This window comes from Solanum verrucosum, unplaced genomic scaffold (assembly GCF_900185275.1).
Source record: "Solanum verrucosum unplaced genomic scaffold, falcon-dt-bn FXZP01000271.1, whole genome shotgun sequence".
Taxonomy (NCBI): domain Eukaryota; kingdom Viridiplantae; phylum Streptophyta; class Magnoliopsida; order Solanales; family Solanaceae; genus Solanum; species Solanum verrucosum.
This window is the reverse complement of record NW_026019951.1, coordinates 1,625,552-1,644,894: the sequence shown is the minus strand read 5'-3', so window position 1 is coordinate 1,644,894 and position 19,343 is coordinate 1,625,552. Positions and strand designations below refer to the sequence as shown.

Here is a 19,343-nt window from a genome sequence, read left to right as displayed (position 1 = left end):
TTAGTACTTCTAGGAAAGCACTAAATGGTACTTAGGAGACCATAAATAGACTAAGGAAAATATTAATAACCTATATATAAATAAAGAAATAAGGTAAATCCCAACTAGAAAAAGAATCTTGACAATCTTGGAAAGTTTGACTAGTCTTCTCTCAAAACTTGGGCAGAAAGCAACTCTTGGTGTGGCTGATTCTTGGAATCTTCTTGACCTTATTTGCACGAAATTGGACCTTAAAATTCCTCATCTTGGGCTTTAATTTGGGCCACCAAATAATTGTAGCATTTGGACAATTCCACTCCCTTGGGCTTGAGCTCTTCCTCCCAATAAGAAACCTTTGGATCAGCGATTGAAGCCCATTGAGCTTATCATTGAACTCCTTGGTTTGAGATCTTGTTATGGGCCTCCTTGGAGTTTCTAAAGTTTCATCCTTGTTCTTCAAAGGAGTAGAGCTTCCTTGGATGCTATCAATATATGTTGATGCTCATTGAATATGGAGAAGGTAGTTCCTCCTATACTTATGAGAAGTAAAGTGTTTTGATGATTTGGAGAAGGAAGTTCCTCCAATGAAATGGGAAATAATAAAGTTGATCCATAAGGAGTTGATAGATGTGTTGCTACTTTCTTGAATTGCACAAAGTTGTTTTGAGCCTTTTATGTGGAGTTGATGTTCCTCCTTGATGTGTGCTCTTATGTTGATGTTGTATGTTGTGTATTGTGAGCTGCTAGTTTGGTCATTGAGTCCTCATAAGTGTTTTTAGTGTCATTCGAGTACGAATGTTCCTAAGTGGAGGATATTGTGACGACCCTCAAAATGAAGTAGGATAAAGTAGAGCCTCAGATGGGTTTTATGCATTAATAACTTGTCAAAATAATGAAGAATAGCCTTTTAAGTCAGTTTTAAAGAATTTGGAAGTCAAACGTCAAGGGACGACCAAGACGTTCAGAAACTAGTCTTTTATGTGTTGGTGTGTTCTAGTATGTTGTTCATATTTTTATGTGTTGTTTGGAGTCTAAAATCAGTGGAGGTGAACCTAGTGTCTTAATAAATATTTTTAGGGTCCAAACGTTCGGATACGACCCCCCGGGGGCCTCCCTAAAGGTTCCCGAGGAGGACCCCAACCTTGGCCAACTGCCTCGAAATTTAATTTCCAGAAACTTGTGGGAACACCTCTGCATCGTGAACTTGTTTCCCGACGAAATCTACGAAAATAAAACTCAAGTTTGACTTATTTTAAAAGGTCCAACTAAGTGAGGGGTAGTTTGGGTACTTTGGGGAATTATTATAAACGGTTATTATACCTATTTTAGGGAATTTTAAGTTGGTTAAAACCTCAAATCCTATAATTAGACCCCATTCATCAAATTGACCCTTCCCTCTCAAAATAAATTCTCTCAAAAACTCTATTGAAGACCTTGATGAAGCTCAGGCTAGAAGAGGGGTTTTCAACTGATTTCTTCTTCAATTTCATGGGTCTTCAATAATTAAGGTATGGTGACTCTCGATTCTTTAATAACCTCTCATTCAAGGAGTTCTATCAAAGATTTTCAAAAGTGATTCAAAGACCAAAATTCCCAATTTTCAATCTAAACATGGGTTCCTTGTCAAACGATTTTCTAAATCATTCTATTGATGAATTAATGTGGAATTAATGTTTTTAAGACAATTTTCAAAAGAATTCTTAAAGAACCCATGATCCCAAAATTCTCAAAATTGGCCTATGATGTGGGTCTTTGTGAATATGATCTCTATTGGTGAAATTATGTTTAGATTAGATGTATTGATGTTTCCTATGATTATCTATACTTATTCATGTTGAATTGTTGGTATATTGATGAGTTGAGGATTATGGCCTTATGGGCTTATGGGTTGATCCCTTTGTTTATAGAATTGTTCTGAGATTATGTTTATGTTATTGAATTACATTGTTGATTCCTATTGCTACCTATGTCAATTGATTATGAATTGTTGAGGATTGATCCATGGTGATCATGGATTGAAGAATTGGTAAGTTGACCTAACTTCTAGTCTATAGTATGAGAATTAATGTTGTGAGGTTTGATCCACTTATGGTGGAGGTGTTTACTTCTTGTCTATCTATGCATGATGAGATCATGACCATGAAGGCATTAGATGTGAAGTGAATTGATGATTATGATGCATATGTTTATTAGGTTATGCTATGAAGGTTATGTATGAGATCCTCAATGCTAGCATGATGCTTAAAGTGTGTTGATGATGAGGAATATAATGTGAATGATAATGTTAGGGATAAGGTGTGGTCTACATGATTGATTATGTTAGGTACTATTGTGGAATGACCCCTACCTATATGACCCCTATATGAATGTTTGATCATATACATGTTAGGAGTACCTATTCAATGTTGAATGTGTCATTGTCTCCTATGATGAAGTATGGGTGTGTGGTCTAGAATCCCTAAGGGCTTTATATGAGAATTGCTCATGATTTGGGGACATTGTGAATGTGTGGTGATCCCTTGAAGGGAAGTGCACTCAATATCAATGTTGTTGCTAATACGTCACTATGAGGACCAATATGCACACAAACACACTCTACACGTATAGCTATGAATATGATGTGGTATGGTGACTATTGAAAGGTTAACTCTTATATGCACCATTACATCTTATTATACATGCAAAGTGTATGATTAGCAAGGTATGAATATGTGTTGTATAATGGTGTTTATGGGAAAGGATTTCTCACATATGTACACACACACATGAATGAATGAACAAGGTTTATGATAATCTAGTGAAAGTGAGTCTCTTGAAAGGTTTCCTGAATTGTACTCTAAACTAACTATGTTATGAATATGGTATAATTTTGTGAAACGTCATTCTCACATAATGTAGGTTCTATGATGAGAGGTCATTCTCATCTTACAAACCTTTGAGCCATATGATTTGAGGGATTAAGTCCCTAAAGCGTATTTTATGAACTAATGTTAAATAAAGGCTTAAAGATGTTTAAAAAGGGAGTTGGAGCTTAGCAACGAGTGAACATGAAAAACGAGAGTGGAAACCTCCACGCTTAGTAAGTCAAGGTTTTCTAGTAGCAATCTCCTTGTTTCATAACTACGTGCCCCCGTAGGTATTAACTTAGTGGATCCACTAGATAGCTATTATGTATGTAGGTCCTACTTTGGCAAGTAGTACCCTCTTTTTTCGGTGTAGAAGTAGAACACCGGATTCCATGAAGCTCACATGGTCTATGTCGGTTATGGCAATGTCTCTTGAGAGTTAAGAAATAAACTAAGATAAGAATTTGAACTCTATTCATGATTTCTTAAAGAGTTACTTAGTGTAGGTAGGACTATGGACCCTACTTATGTATTGCACAAGTGGACTCCAAGGGAGATTATGATTAGGCTCTTTATGTAATGAAGACTATGGTCTATGTATGTTAATATGAAAGCATGTTAAGGTGACTTTACTTATGTCAAGACATGAAGTATGATTATGCATGTGAATTACACTTATGACTTCTTAATGGGTTTGCTAAGTATATGTGGGGGTATGGGACTCCATGTGTACATTGCACAAGTGAGCTTGTGAAGGGGTTGTGAGGGTGGTTTACCTATGATATGAACTAAATGGGTTATGACTAATGATATAGTAAATGAATGAGTCCTTACATGATGTTATGAAGTATGTTTGTCTTATGTATAATGTTAAATGAATATGTTATGACTTGTTGAATATGATGTGCCTAGTCTATGATGGCTTCCTAGGAACACTTGTTGGGAGTAGTATTATGGGATGCTACTTGCACATGGCACTAGTGTGACTTGGGGGTTGTCTTAGGTGATGGTGCCTATGTGAAGAGCATGTCTTATGGTGTGCTTATGACTCTATGAATATATGTGGTTGGATTAATGAAGGTTGTTCACCCTTGGTAACCTTAAGGTGATACAGTGCATCAAGTATTCCCTAAGGATTGCTTGAGGAAAGGAGTTAAGATAAAGAGGAAGGTAATGTATTGTATGCATTGAATGTGCCTAAAATGTTATAAGTGGCCCTACGTGCAATTATGAATGGTTTCCATGTGTATGATAATGTATATGGTTTATATTGTGCCTAATGTACTAAATGTTCTTGAAGTTTCTCTAAAAAGGCATGATGCATAGTTTCCAACTAAATGTCCTTTTAAGAGCATGTTTTGCATGGTTATCATACTTAGTGCATTATTGTACTAACACCATTCTTCTTCATCTTTTTACACCAAGTATAGGTGATGGTGACTAAAGGGTCTTTCCTAGAAGTGATGAGCATGGCATACTATGCCCAAGTTCGGGTGTGTCCTTAAATATTCAAGGACCTTTATGTTAAAGAGTTTCCTTAAGTTCTATGTACTAGATAGTAGTTTCTTTTGTATTGTAAGGGTTGTGTCCCTCTTGTGTTGTAGTCATGTGTTAAGATGGCTACCTTGAGACATAGTACTCCTGTCACGCCTCAGATCTGATTAAGACGGACAGGCACCCGATGTCTAAATGTCCCGGGAGAACCAACTTACAACCTGTACTTACCATACATTTAACTATGATAACTATGAAGCTATGACAAGCTTATATGCCCTGTAGTGATAAAAGACCGACATAGACAGGCCCAAAACTTATATACAACACTTGGCCATGGAGGCCACAATTGTTAAGACACAAGACACAACCAAACTTTATACATTAGTCTACAAAGCCTCTACAAGATAGACAACCTTAGTTTAGGTCGGGACAAGGCCCCGCCTTACCCTTAACTACTATACGATAACAAAATAGATGCCAAAGACTCGATTAAGCCCCGAATCAACTTGGAGCTCACCAATAGCAGCTGAGTGTCCTGTGCTCCCACTGGGGAGGTCTACTAGCTGTAGTACCTGTGGCTGCAGCATGAAATGCAGCGTCCCCCGAGAGGAACGTCAGTACGAAGAATGTACTGAATATGTAAAGCAATAACATATGTAAACAAGAGCTCAATTGAAATCAAGTATCAATATGTAACTGCATAGATTAGATTAAAGACCACCCTTGTTGCTGTTGTGGGATCATGTACATTATATTCTTTTCTGTAAATTTTCTTTACATTGCGATCTCTGTAAAGCATGTGATACAAATAACCAACTGATCAGTGGTAAAAGAGGATGACCCATGTTAGGCATTTTAACCCCTGAGATGCTGTCCTCAAATATATAAATTTGGGATCGACCCATGCTAGGCTTTCTCCCCTAGGCTGCCACCCTTATACGCAAATTGGGATCGACCCATGCTAGGCTTTTGCCGCTGGGCTGCCACCTTTACACATATACCGCTTCATATAGTTTCTTTAATCTTTGAGATTGTTATTTTGGTGGTCATAATTATTTTTGAGCATCAGAATTGTGGATCAGTAGTAGGAAATATGTGAATATGCACTTAGGGCAATAACAATAACACAAGATGGAAATGTAACACTAATGAATTACATAAGAGCTCAAATGACACAATGGACCTCATTTGATTGACATGAGGAATCACAAAGGTACTGCTGGAAATTACCCTTTTCTCATACCAATACTTGGAAAAGTAAAGATGCACATATATTGAAGCAATTCGACACACTAAGGAGAGGGGAACTATTGTTAGCTGTGTTTGGGATTGTACGCTGCCACTAAGTGTCTTCTACTTGAAAGAGCACTTAGGAAGCTCACTTGCTGGTACTAACACAAGCAAAGTTCATGCCAAATAATATAGAATCGAATAGCCTTACATACCTTGCTGTACCACTCAAATAGTACAACGAATTAACCTCTTTCCTTTCCGATTATTAATCTACAATGAAATAAGTAACACAACTAATATTAGTAGCTAACCAACAGATTGGGCTACTTAAACTTGGCAAACAATAATCAGGCAGCAAACCCATACTTATCAAACCGATGGTATGCATTCCACCCCTTCTCCTTTAATAACGTCATATACAATACGACTTTCTAAGAAGGTCCCCTAAAACTCCTCGGGCTTTATAACATATGCAAAAAAGTATATAAAGGGGTTGCAGGCCGCAAGCTCATGCAAAGCCCAATTAGATGGTACATTACTGCACCCTTTACCGTTTTATCCTTTAACAAGTTCTCATGACTTCTGCACATGCCTCCTTATGTTACTATACACAAATCAGTTTCTAAACATCAGAATGTGGCAGTAGCAATATGAACTCACGATTTCCGACCACTGTCCCTTGAGCATCCAACTAACATTACATTTAAAATGCTCAAATGGGCTAACAATTGAGTTAAAGGGGACTCCCCTCCATGGCTGTCCCAACATGCACAATCAACCAGAACATTCCCCAATCTCACACCATGTAAAAGGAACAATTCTCAGCTCATTAACACATACCAAATCCCCTAACCGATTCAAGCACAAAAGAGGGATGAAAAAATTAACATATGGCAGTAGCCTTACCTTAAGGTGAAATCAGTTCCTCCTCTTGAATTTCTTAAGATGGCAGATGTTACACCAACTTGTACTTGAAAAATAAAGGGTTTTCTCAGATTTTTAATGGTGAACTTGTAGGCCAGCACTTTGGAGCTTCTAGGGTTTCTTTTTGGGAGTAAATTGTTGTAGAACAAGTGAGAGATATATGAAATGAATTTCATTCTCTTAAGGGTCCTTTATGGACGTTTTTACATTAAGAAAAATGTAGAAATATCTAGTCCCTCACTTTAAGTAAGCAGGTACATCACTCCCTTAATTTCTGCCACAAGTTCTTTAAGTAGCTGCATCACCTAGTTGCCCTTTTCTTTTAAATTGCAGTCCGCATTTTTCCTAAGTAGGTGCATCACCTACTTACCACTTATTTAAGTAGGTCAGCAGTTAATCTACCATTAAGAACCTATGCCATCCTTTCTACGTAAGCTACACATGTACGTGAGCAACTTAATTACGTAAGATATTCGAATCAGTAGCTTAAGCAAGTAGGTTGATTACTATGACAAATTATACTTTACTTACTCTACTTAGCCTCAAGCCTCTTTCGAATATTGTCAAACCTATTTCAAACCCTCACTACTCACATAGAACTAGTATATGCAAAATATGGGATGTTACAACTCCAATTTTTGTATTAAAGGTTTAATAAGGTGACTTTTATGTCTTGTGTTATATTATGAAAGAGTTTTAAATTTTTCGCTATTTTTCTATGATAAATGCTATGACGAATGCTAAGGGCTTGTATAAGACCTCCGAGAGGTCGAATACGCCAGTAACGACTACGGGGTGCTCTCGGGTCGTTACAAGTACTCCTTTGATGAAGGTTAATGAACTCTTGCATCTTAGCTTCCCTCAACTCAAGGGAAATGAACCTATCAAGAAACACCAATTTAAACACTTCCCACTCAACAGGACCCGCTCCTACCAGCCTTTCTTCCTTCCATTGATCATACCACACTTGAGAAACATCTTTCAATTGGTAAGCGGCAAACTGTACCTTTTCTATTTATGTAACCCTCGTAATAGAAAGTACCTTATAGACCTCGTTGATAAACCCTTTAGGATCCTTCTCCACTTTAGAGCCATAAAATTCTGGAGGGTTCATCCTTGCAAAGTCTCTCACTCTTGAAGCCGTGGAATTCACATTAAGGTTCACGGGAGCAATCACCTCTCTATTCACTTTAGCCATCATGGCTTGAGCCAGAACTTGAAAAACTATCCTAAACTCTGCATTTGTAACATTCTCAGCTAAAGGATCAACTGGAGCTTGAAGATCTTGAAGATGAGCTCCTTGATTCACATTGTCTTCCTCATTCCTTCTTGTGAAAGACCTTTGAGTAGTCATATACTGTAGACCATCGAGAAAGGATTACAAGAAAGATCTTATAGAGTTAAACTTTATCGCATAACTTAAGAGTAATGAAAGAAGTGGAATTTCCTAAACATCTTGTAGCTTCTTATTCATAAATGTGGTGCGCGACTCTACTAGACGTGGCTTATGAGATATAATACTAGAATCATTCTAAACCCTTGATAACAACAAGGTTAAGGGAGATCACAAATAGAGAATTAAATATTAGAATGCGGAAGCACAAAGAAAAGAAACAAAAAAAACTAAATAAAGATATGGGAAATTCGAAGGAAAGATCCACGAATTTCCAAAGATTAGATGTTCTAAGGCCTTGAAAAGATCCAAGTAACAACGTATAGATTTATGGAAGAAATCTAACGCCTTTACTTGAGAAAACGAATCAAAACGATAGATTCGGATCTTGACCGCTTTATGAGTAACTAAAGACAATAATTAGTATGTAGAAACTAATCACCTTCTAAAGAATACCAAAAAGAAACCAAAGATATCACAAGAAGAAGTTACTTTATACCTTAAACTATGAAACTAGTAAAGGTTTAAAGATAAATTCTCAAAGAACAAGTCACAAAGGTTCAAAGAACTCTCTCAAATATTCTTAATATCAATCTAAATTGTCTTTAATGAATGAAAAGGACTCCTATATATAGGAGAAGGGAAAAACGTCCAAGAAGCCAAACCCTAAAAAAAACAATTACAAGGAATCCTACTCTAGAAAGGAAATAAAGTAACCTAACTAGGAACAAATTTAGTACTTCTAGGAAAGCATTAAATGGTACTTAGGAGACCATAAATAGACTAAGGAAAATATTAATAACCTATATATAAATAAATAAATAAGGTAAATCCCAACTAGGAAAAGAATCTTGACAATCTTGGAAAGTTTGACTAGTCTTCTCTCAAAACTTGGGCAGAAAGCAACTCTTGTTGTGGCTGATTCTTGGACTCTTCTTGACCTTTTTTGCACGAAATTGGACCTTAAAATTCCTCATCTTGGGCTTGAATTTGGGCCACCAAATAATTGTAGCATTTGGACAATTCCTCTCCCTTGGGCTTGAGCTCTTCTTCCCCAATAAGAAACCTTTGGATCAGCGATTGAAGCCCATTGAGCTTATCATTGAACTCCTTGGTTTGAGATCTTGTTATGGGCCTCCTTGGAGTTTCTAAAGCGTCATCCTTGTCCTTCAATGGAGTAGAGCTTCCTTGGATGCTATCATTCCCCTCTTCTTGAAGAGAATTCGTCCTCGAATTCAAATCTGCATCAAAATGGGAAAGATCAGAAACATTAAAAGTAGCACTAACTTGGAACTCACCAGGAAGATCAAGTTTATAAGCATTGTCTCCAATCCTTTCAAGGACTTTGTATGGCCCACTTCCTCTAGGATCTAGTTTGGTCTTTCTTTTGGAAGGAAATCTTTCCTTTCGCATATGCACCCAAACCAAGTCACCAGGTTTAAAAACAACATATTTTCTGCCCTTATTCCTTCGCAATGCAACTTCCTTGTTCTTCTTTTCAATTGCAAGCCTTGTTTGTTCATGAATTTTCTTCATCATATCAGCCTTCTTCTTACCATCAAGATTAGCAAAATCATTAGTAGGCAAAGGCAATAAATCAAGGGGGGTAAGGGGGTTGAATCCATATACAACTTCAAAAGGAGTCTTACCAGTAGAAGAATGGAAGGTCCTATTATAAGCAAATTCTACAATAGGTAAGTAATCTTCCCAAGAAGTCAACTTTCCTTTCAAAATAGCCCTCAACATGTTCCCTAAAGTTCTATTAACCACTTCCGTTTGCCCGTCCGTTTGTGGGTGACAAGATGTAGAAAATAGCAATTTAGTTCCCAACTTTCCCCAAAGAATTCTCCAAAAGTGACTTAAGAACTTGGCATCCCTATCGCTAACAATAGTTCTAGGTATTCCATGCAATTTAACCACTTCCTTTACAAACAAGTCAGCCACATGAGATGCATCATTAGTCTTTTTACATGGGATAAAACGAGCCATTTTAGAAAATCTATCTACTACCACAAATATACTATCCTTACCATACTTAGTCCTTGGCAGCCCCAATATGAAATCCATAGAAATATCAATCCAAGGGGAATTAGAAACAGGTAAAGGAGTATAAAGACCATGCGGCAATGTTCTAGACTTAGCCTGTTTACATTCAAGACAATAAGAACACACTTTTTCAACATCCTTTCTCATGCTAGGCCAATAAAAATGTTCAGAAAGTATTTCCAGTGTTTTGGGTACACCAAAATGTCCCATTAGCCCTCCACAATGTGCTTCCCTAACAAATAGTTCACGCAACGAGCAGTTAGGAACACATAATTTATTTTCCTTGAATAAAAATTCATCTTGAAGATTAAATTTCTCAAAAGGACCTAACTTACATTCAGCAAAAATCTCACCAAAATCAGAATCATTAGCATAGAGGAACTTGATTTGGTCAAAACCCAATAACTTTGAAGTAAGAGTAGAGATCAAAACATACCTTCTTGAGAGTGCATCAGCAACCACATTCTCCTTTCCTTGTTTGTAAGCAATTACATAAGGAAAAGTTTCAATAAACTCTACCCATTTAGCATGCCTACGACTAAGTTTACCTTGGCTCTTCAAGTATTTTAATGACTCATGATCAGTCTTGACCACAAATTCTCGAGGCCACAAGTAGTGCTGCCATGTAGCTAACGCCCTCACCAAGGCATATAGCTCTTTATCATAAGTTGAGTAGTTCAATGTTGCTCCACTTAGCTTTTCACTAAAGTAGGCAATTGGCTTGGAGTCTTGCATCAAAACTGCACCTATGCCCTTACCAGAGGCATCACACTCAACTTCAAAAGACTTAGAAAAATCAGGCAATTGCAAAAGAGGCGCAGAACACAATTTATCCTTCAGCAAGTTAAATGCATCATCTTGTTCCTTTCCCCATGTAAAAACCTTATCTTTTTTTATAACTTCAGTTAAAGGAGCAACAATGGTGCTAAAGTCTCGCACAAACCTCCTATAAAAACTAGCAAGTCCATGAAAACTCCTAACTTCAGTTACACTATTAGGTTTAGGCCATTCTTTTATTGCCTTGATTTTCTCATCATCTACTTCAACTCCCTTAGAACTGACCACAAACCCTAAGAAAACCACACGATCCACACAGAAAGTACACTTTTTGAGATTAGCAAATAAGCGCTGATTTCTAAGAACTTCAAAAACTTGTTTTAAGTGCTCTAGGTGTTCATCCAGATTTTGAGAAAAGATCAAGATGTCATCAAAATACACCACAATAAATTTTCCATGGAAATCTTTAAAAACATGATTCATTAGTCTCATAAAAGTGCTTGGTGCATTAGTCAAGCCAAAGGGCATAACTAACCACTCATAAAGTCCATATTTGGTCTTAAAAGCAGTTTTCCATTCATCTCCAGGATTCATACGAATCTGATGGTAACCACTCTTTAGATCAATTTTAGAAAAGATTTTGGAACCATACAGTTGGTCCAACATGTCATCAAGACGAGGGATAGGATGGTGATACTTTACCGTTATCTTGTTGATGGCTCGACAATCTACACACATCCTCCATGTTCCATCCTTTTTGGGGACCAATAGGACTGGAACAGAGCATGGGCTCATACTCTCTCGAACAAATCCCTTTACAAGCAATTCTTCAACTTGCCGTTGTAATTCTTTGGTCTCTTCAGGATTGCTCCTATAGGCAGGCCTATTAGGAAGTTGAGACCCAGGCACAAAGTCTATTTGGTGCTCAATCCCTCTCAAAGGTGGCAATCCCTTTGGAGTGTCATCAGGAAAAACATCTTCAAAATTCTGCAAAAGAGAAGAAACACTATTTGGCAAAGAAGGAGTTAGTTGTTCAAAATTAATCAGTACTTCTTTGTAAGTAAGTAGTATTATGGGCAGTCCCTCTCTCCTAGCATTCAAACACTCTTTGGCTTTTATATAAAGGCTCTCATTTTTCTTTTCCTTAGCCTCTTTCCTCTCACCAAAACATTTTATTTTTTTACTCACACCCTCTTTTACCTCTTTACTTAGATCGCTGCCCTCTCTCTCTTTCTCTCGGCCATCTCTCTTTTTTTCTATCTCTTGGCCTTTTTCTTTTCCCTCAAGCTCACTTTTTACCTCTCCCTTTTGTTTTCCCATTGTTTCCCTCAATCGTTTTTTATCTTCAAACACTTGAGAAGGAGATAATGGTGCAAGAGTATACTTCTTACCATTATGCAGAAGACTATACCTATTCTTTCTCCCATGATGAGTAGTATCCCTATCATACTGCCAAGGTCGGCCAAGTAAAACATGACATGCTTGCATTGGAACTACATCACAAAGAATCTCATCTTCATACCTACCAACATTGAATGAAATCATGCATTGTTTGTTTACTTTTACTTCTCCACAATCATTCAACCATTGGAGCCTATATGGGGTAGAGCGCTTCATGCATGCAATTCCTAGTTTATCCACCAAGTATGAACTCACCACATTTGCACAACTTCCCCCATCAATAATCATAGAATAAGTCTTCCCTTTTATCCCACACCTAGTATGAAACAAATTCTCTCTCTGCCCTTCATCAACACTACCCAAATTGATAGTCATAATTCTCCTAACCACCCCAATTATACCATCATTAGGCAGTTCCAAATCATCTTCCTCACTTACACCTTCTCCCTCTTCTTCTTCCCCCTCACTTTTTTCACTCTCATATTCTCCATTCTCTCCAAGTAGGATGTTTCTTCTACTTGGACATTCATGCATCATATGCCCCCTTCCATGACATTTGTGACATTGAATAGAACTTGAAGGTTTAGAAGATTTAGGATTAAAGGTTTTACCTCCCTCCTCAACCTTACCTTTACCTCTATCATCTTGAGGTTTGGAAGGAGCTTTCCCCTCTTGAGTTGACCATGGCTTCTTAGAGATAGTGTTTGGTCGACTTCTCCATGAGTTATTTTGCTGCTTTTTCTCAATTTGTTTTTCAACTTTTACAGACAAATCAACTAACTCATCTAAAGTTACATATTGTTGTATCTCTACTACATTAGCTATTTCTGTATTTAAACCATTTAAAAATCTAGCTATTGTAGCCTCTTCTTCCTCCATGCAGTTAGCTTGGATCATAGCCATATCCATGCTTTTGAAGTACTCATCCACCGACATGGAGCCTTGCTTCAAGCGTTGAAGGCGAGATTGTAGATCTCTTTGGAAGTATGATGGAATAAATCGCTTCCTCATTACCCTCTTCATCTCTGCCCACGTAGCAATAGGTGGTAGCTCCTCTTGCAATCTGTCCCTAGCAAGCTTTTTCCACCAAGAAGCAGCATAATCAGAAAACTCAACAATAGCAAGTTTAACTTTCTTACCCTCAGAGTAGTTATGGCAATCAAAGATGGCTTCAACTCGTCTCTCCCAATCAAGGTACAAGTCTGGATCCCTTGTCCCCTTGAAAGATGGCATCTTCATCTTTATACTATTTATATTATCATCTTCTACTCTACCTCTTTGTCCCCTCCTATCTCTTCTTTCTAGATTAAATTCAACATCAAAATCATCATTATCATATTCAGGATTTACAAAAGGGATATGGGGTACATTCCTTCTAACTTGGGGTCTAACATTATTTGGGGGTACAACATTATTCTCCCTCCTAATTGCAGCTATGGTGTCATTCTGCTCGATAATCATATCCCTCATCTCTTGAAATTGAAGGGTCCATCTCTCAAATTGTTGGTGCATAGCTTGAAGGGTGAAGTCGTTCCTTCCTTTGACCTCGGTTTCTAAACGAGCCCTTTCCTCATCACCACCTGAATTAGACATCTAAAAAAAAAAAGAATAAATGATCAAGTATCACACTTTTAATATGGCTTTTACCCTCTTTTAAACTCACCCACACTTGCCTTTTTCCACAAAAAAATCACCTTTGAACGAGAATACTTTGTAGATTTATAATTAAACCAAAACGTGTATCAAGTTCGTAGTAATAAAGTATGGAATCTTGGGGTACAAAAGAAAGTAAAGAACTAGTCCTAGAACAAGTAGGATTTAGTTGAAACAAAACGCGAATAAAAAGGAACTTATTTTAGAATTATAAGAACAAGAAAAAAAAAATTCCTCTTATTCTTTAAGGTCTAGAATCCCCTCTTCTTGCTACCTTCTTGCTTGGAAACAAATTAATGCAAAACTTGGAGAGCAAGTAATAAGTTTACTTGGAGAGCAAGTAATAAGATTTCTTGAATAGCAAGTAATAAGCTTTCTTGGGTATCAAGTAATCAAATTTCTTGGAGGACAAGTAATCAGATTTCTTTGAGAGCAAGTTATAACTTTTTTTTTTTCTGTTCACGCAACTGTAATAATTTATTTTTATTTTTATTTTTCACGGCGCTACTGTTCACGCTATTTTTTTTTTTTTTTTGTTGTTGTTGCTCTAAGAAGAAATCCCAAGATTTATCAAGAACGGAATCTTGATAGAACCGCTCTGATACCACTTGATAACAACAAGGTTAAGGGAGATCACAAATAGAGAATTAAATATTAGAATGCGGAAGCACAAAGAAAAGAAACAAAAAAATCTAAATAAAGATATGGGAAATTCGAAGGAAAGATCCAGGAATTTCCAAAGATTAGATGTTCTAAGGCCTTGAAAAGATCCAAGTAACAACGTATAGATTTATGGAAGAAATCTAACGCCTTTACTTGAGAAAACGAATCAAAACGATAGATTCGGATCTTGACCGCTTTATGAGTAACTAAAGACAATAATTAGTATGTAGAAACTAATCACCTTCTAAAGAATACCAAAAAGAAACCAAAGATATCACAAGAAGAAGTTACTTTATACCTTAAACTATGAAACTAGTAAAGGTTTAAAGATAAATTCTCAAAGAACAAGTCACAAAGGTTCAAAGAACTCTCTCAAATATTCTTAATATCAATCTAAATTGTCTTTAATGAATGAAAAGGACTCCTATATATAGGAGAAGGGAAAAACGTCCAAGAAGCCAAACCCTAAAAAAAACAATTACAAGGAATCCTACTCTAGAAAGGAAATAAAGTAACCTAACTAGGAACAAATTTAGTACTTCTAGGAAAGCATTAAATGGTACTTAGGAGACCATAAATAGACTAAGGAAAATATTAATAACCTATATATAAATAAATAAATAAGGTAAATCCCAACTAGGAAAAGAATCTTGACAATCTTGGAAAGTTTGACTAGTCTTCTCTCAAAACTTGGGCAGAAAGCAACTCTTGTTGTGGCTGATTCTTGGACTCTTCTTGACCTTTTTTGCACGAAATTGGACCTTAAAATTCCTCATCTTGGGCTTGAATTTGGGCCACCAAATAATTGTAGCATTTGGACAATTCCTCTCCCTTGGGCTTGAGCTCTTCTTCCCCAATAAGAAACCTTTGGATCAGCGATTGAAGCCCATTGAGCTTATCATTGAACTCCTTGGTTTGAGATCTTGTTATGGGCCTCCTTGGAGTTTCTAAAGCGTCATCCTTGTCCTTCAATGGAGTAGAGCTTCCTTGGATGCTATCAACCCTTGTGTTCTGATTATCAAGTTTGTCACAACCCAGGGGTACCCCCTAAAAGTAACATGGTGTATAGAAACCTGAACTACTCCATACAAGCAACTTAGTCTTTATAACATAAGCAATATAACAATAAGAGTAAAACCACATTTCAATGTCTAAAATTTTCTTAAAAGAAAAGTGGAAGTCTAGACACTAAGTCTCAACATAGACATCTATTATAATGTTTGAATGAAATTGGGCCTATCCCTTACAACATGTCCAAAAAGGGAAATACATGAACAAAACTACAACATGGGGAAAAGCCTTCCTCGAACCATAAGGACTCACCAAGCTCGGAAGATACTCAAGTCTAAGCTCTAGCCACTAGAATTATCACCTCGAGAACCGGAGCCTACACTTGGGGAAAATGTAGGAAAAGTAGTCGTTAGTACAAAAGCGGACTAAGTATGATAGCCATGCATAAAAAAATTGAAAACATGCTAATTAAAAGGTCATTTCATTTGAAAGTATGAAATTTATTAATTTAAACACGATTTAAGAGTTTAGGGAGTATAAGTAGTAAAACATAGCCAACATAATTATCATCATCTTAAGAGACTTTTAGACTCATATACAAAGCTTATTAAGTGAACATATTTCATAGCTCATATTCTTGTCCTTATAGTGGAAATAAGACTTGACCAACATGAAGCCATGTGAGCTATAACATGATCCTCCAATGCTACCCACACCGAAAAGGGGTGTCCTGCTTGCCTAAAGTAGAACCATACTTTTAGTTTAGGTGGATCCGCTAGCTAAATAACCTATGGGGGCACATAGTTTATGAGATAAGGAGATTGCTACTAGAAATCTGGCCTCGACTATCGTGAGGGCTTCTATCCCAAGAGATTGCTTCTAAAAATCTAGGCTCAACTAATGTGAGGCCTCCCATCTCATATCAATATCCACTCGGTTCTAAGAAATTATTCCTACGGAGTACTTATTAAGTCTTGACTTAGTTCATATTCATGGAAGAATGTTTTTGACAGTCAACCCATGCTTAATTCAGAAGACAACTCTTAGATCATGCAGGAAAATAACCTTTCACTGTCCATGTCTACATACAAGTCTTAGATTCAATTAGGTGAGAAAACCTTTCAACCTTAGAATCTTCATCATGTGAGAAAACCTTTCACATCATATCATATTCATGAATAGGTGTGTATATGAGAATATCCTTTCAACTACATCATAATCATAGACACTTCACTCTCAAAGTGTTTTTAAAGCATTTACATATATTTCATGAAAACATGTGTAATTCTCATACTTTGCCCTTTCAAGGTTCAAAGCCCACTTTCAATCAACACATCTAGAATTCAAATATTAGACATGGACATCATCATAATTCAAGTAGCACAATCACTACATGCATAATTTCATAACATTCTTCTTTCATCAACAAAGATCCACATCACAAGATTACAATTTAGAAATATGGGGATTTTATGGGTTCTTGGAGGATTCATCATAAAAACCATAGGAAATCATCAATTCATGCCTAATATAACACAATTCAATGAGCCGAATTTCATTGAGTTGAGTTGAACTATCTTTCACAGAGTTGAGTATCTTATTATTGAGTTGAGCCCTATTCATTTTAGTTGAGTTGAGTATCTTATTCCTAAGTTGAGTGAGTTTATACGAGGTAAGAATGTTTACTTTTATCAGTTCAAGATTATATTTATACTTCAAAATTCCTCTGACATGCTCGTACATTTCATGTACTGACTTCATTAGGCCTGCATCATTTCATAATGCAAATACATGTATTCAAGATTGTCAACAGGCATATCGTAGAGGTCATGTGATACTCTAGTCAGCTTTGGTGAGCCTTCTTATATTTTGGAGGACCTCACCTTACCTTGCAGTTAGTAGTTTTGAGATGTCGTACTTCTTGTCCCGATATACGTCTGTAATAGTAGAGGCTTCATAGATAGATAGGGTTGAGTATTGTTCAAACTTTCTTGAAGTTTAATATTGGAGTTCGATGAATTTAATTCAGTTTAAAGCGTATGCATGTTTGACTTAGTCTTGGACTTGTAGCCAGCCAGGATAAGGGTTCGCTTAGGGACCAACAATGGTTCTCGAGTGTCGGCCACGTTCAGGGTGTTGGCTCGGGTCATGACAAACTTGGTATCAAAGCACAAAGTTCAAGTGTCCTAGGGTGTCTATGAAGTCGTGTTAGTAGGGTCTTGTTTATGGTTGTGAGAGGCCATTTCTATAAACGAGGGACTACATACATTTAATAAAAGTTTCCCTTCTTTTATACTCCAAATCGTGTAGTAAAACTTTGTCATAAGGAAATTATTCTAACTCGTGCATTCTATATCCATTTGAGTACCCCTCATACTAAAGGTGGTTAAAAAGTAAAGCCCAAAACCCTTATGGATGAGTTATTCTTAGCAAAAGTCTTGAGGAAGTCATATACCTGCAGAGGTGTTTGAAAGAAGCCTGGGAGTTAGTTAAGTGTCGAGTTTGAGAAAATGCACTCATATTCATATGAATCGTGCGTTTGAGCTAAAAGTGAGTTGTACTCTCTTCTCTAAATCATTTTTTAGCTGAGATCCTTATTAGGAAATGTGTTTTATAGCGTGGGTAATATTTTCACCCTAAATGATAGCATGGATTATGAGATTATGAGCAGTAGTAGCAAGGAGTGCCCTTAAGTTAAGACAAATGCATGCCCAGGTATAGAATTCTATGAAAGGGAGATAGTGATGGGGCAGATTATGTTATTGCAATCATGCACCGAGTCAGTTATAAGTGATGAGTTCCTTTAAGAGTGGAAAAGGAATAAAAATGTTGTAGAGAGTTCTTGATAGAAGGAAGAGGCATAGTCACAACCAGGATGAGATAGAGTATACTTGTAACTAAAATAAAGTTGATGTTGATGTGCCATCGTGTTAGAGGAGACTAAACACATGTGTTGAAGAAGGGAGTAGAGTATTCATGTGGTGATGGATGCAAGCGAGAACCCCATGGTATTTAGAGGATGATAGAACTATTTGAGAGGTAATGCACAGTAAGTGAGTAAATAGTACTTAAGTTGTGAAATGGAAGGTGAAAGTAATTTGTAGGTAGGTAGACGGAGAGCTAAAGATTTTCTATGGGTCATGAGATCTTTATGGGTGAGTGTTTCTTGACTTTTCTGGTAGTCGCAAATAGTATAAGGTGTGAGCAATCATATTGATATCCGTGTTTAGTACTAGACACTAAGCTGTAATTTGAGAAGAGTGTTGTGATGAAAAGATGACAACATGAGGGTGATGGTGTTTGTTACAAGATCTGCTCCAGTAGGTTTGACCTAAAATAGGTGAGGAGATCAAAGTGGTACCTTGCAATCAAAATGTGGTATTATGACTCATAGAGGAGAGGCATGAAGGTAGAGTAGTAATAGGTACACCCGAGGTGGTATGTGACCAGACGAGGTCCCAATTGGGGCTATGATTTTAATGTGTGCCTAAATTGTATAATTAAGCTGCATATATGGGATAGGCTGGTGCAGGTGTAATCTTCCTAAAGAGTTAGATAAAAGAGCCTTAGGAGCCAATGAGAAGAGGTTAATAGAAGTATCTTAGAAAGAGGTCTTAGTACTGGCATATGGAGAGTTTGGTAGTCTTGAGGTAAATGTTTCATGAGTTAATCGAGTGAAGGGGATGTAGACTAGTTTAGAGATGATGGGATAGGTCCATAGCTTTCAAGTATCAGCTTTAGACATAACGCGGAGAGGATAATATGACAAATCAAGTCAAGTGTTAACAATAAGATAGTAATGAGTTCAAAAGAGCATGGGGGATATCTTTTCAGAGGTCCTTTTAGTAGTGGAGTGATGTTAGAAGGAGAAGATTAATGTTCTCATCTTGACAATTATGGTGTGACAATTCCACCTAAGG

General features: G+C 37.0%; 1 protein-coding gene across 1 annotated transcript; it reads right to left on the bottom strand.

Annotated features, from left to right (window-relative positions):
• Positions 1–4,777: 4,777 nt before the first annotated feature.
• Positions 4,778–13,239, bottom strand: LOC125814079 (uncharacterized; the record flags this gene model as incomplete). The annotated part of the gene is made up of 7 exons (XM_049493527.1): positions 4,778–4,900; positions 7,522–7,836; positions 9,181–9,301; positions 9,455–10,233; positions 10,351–10,988; positions 11,430–11,686; positions 12,137–13,239. Coding segments are annotated over 7 exons (3,336 nt in total), but the record flags the coding sequence as incomplete, so codon positions are not given.
• Positions 13,240–19,343: the final 6,104 nt, after the last annotated feature.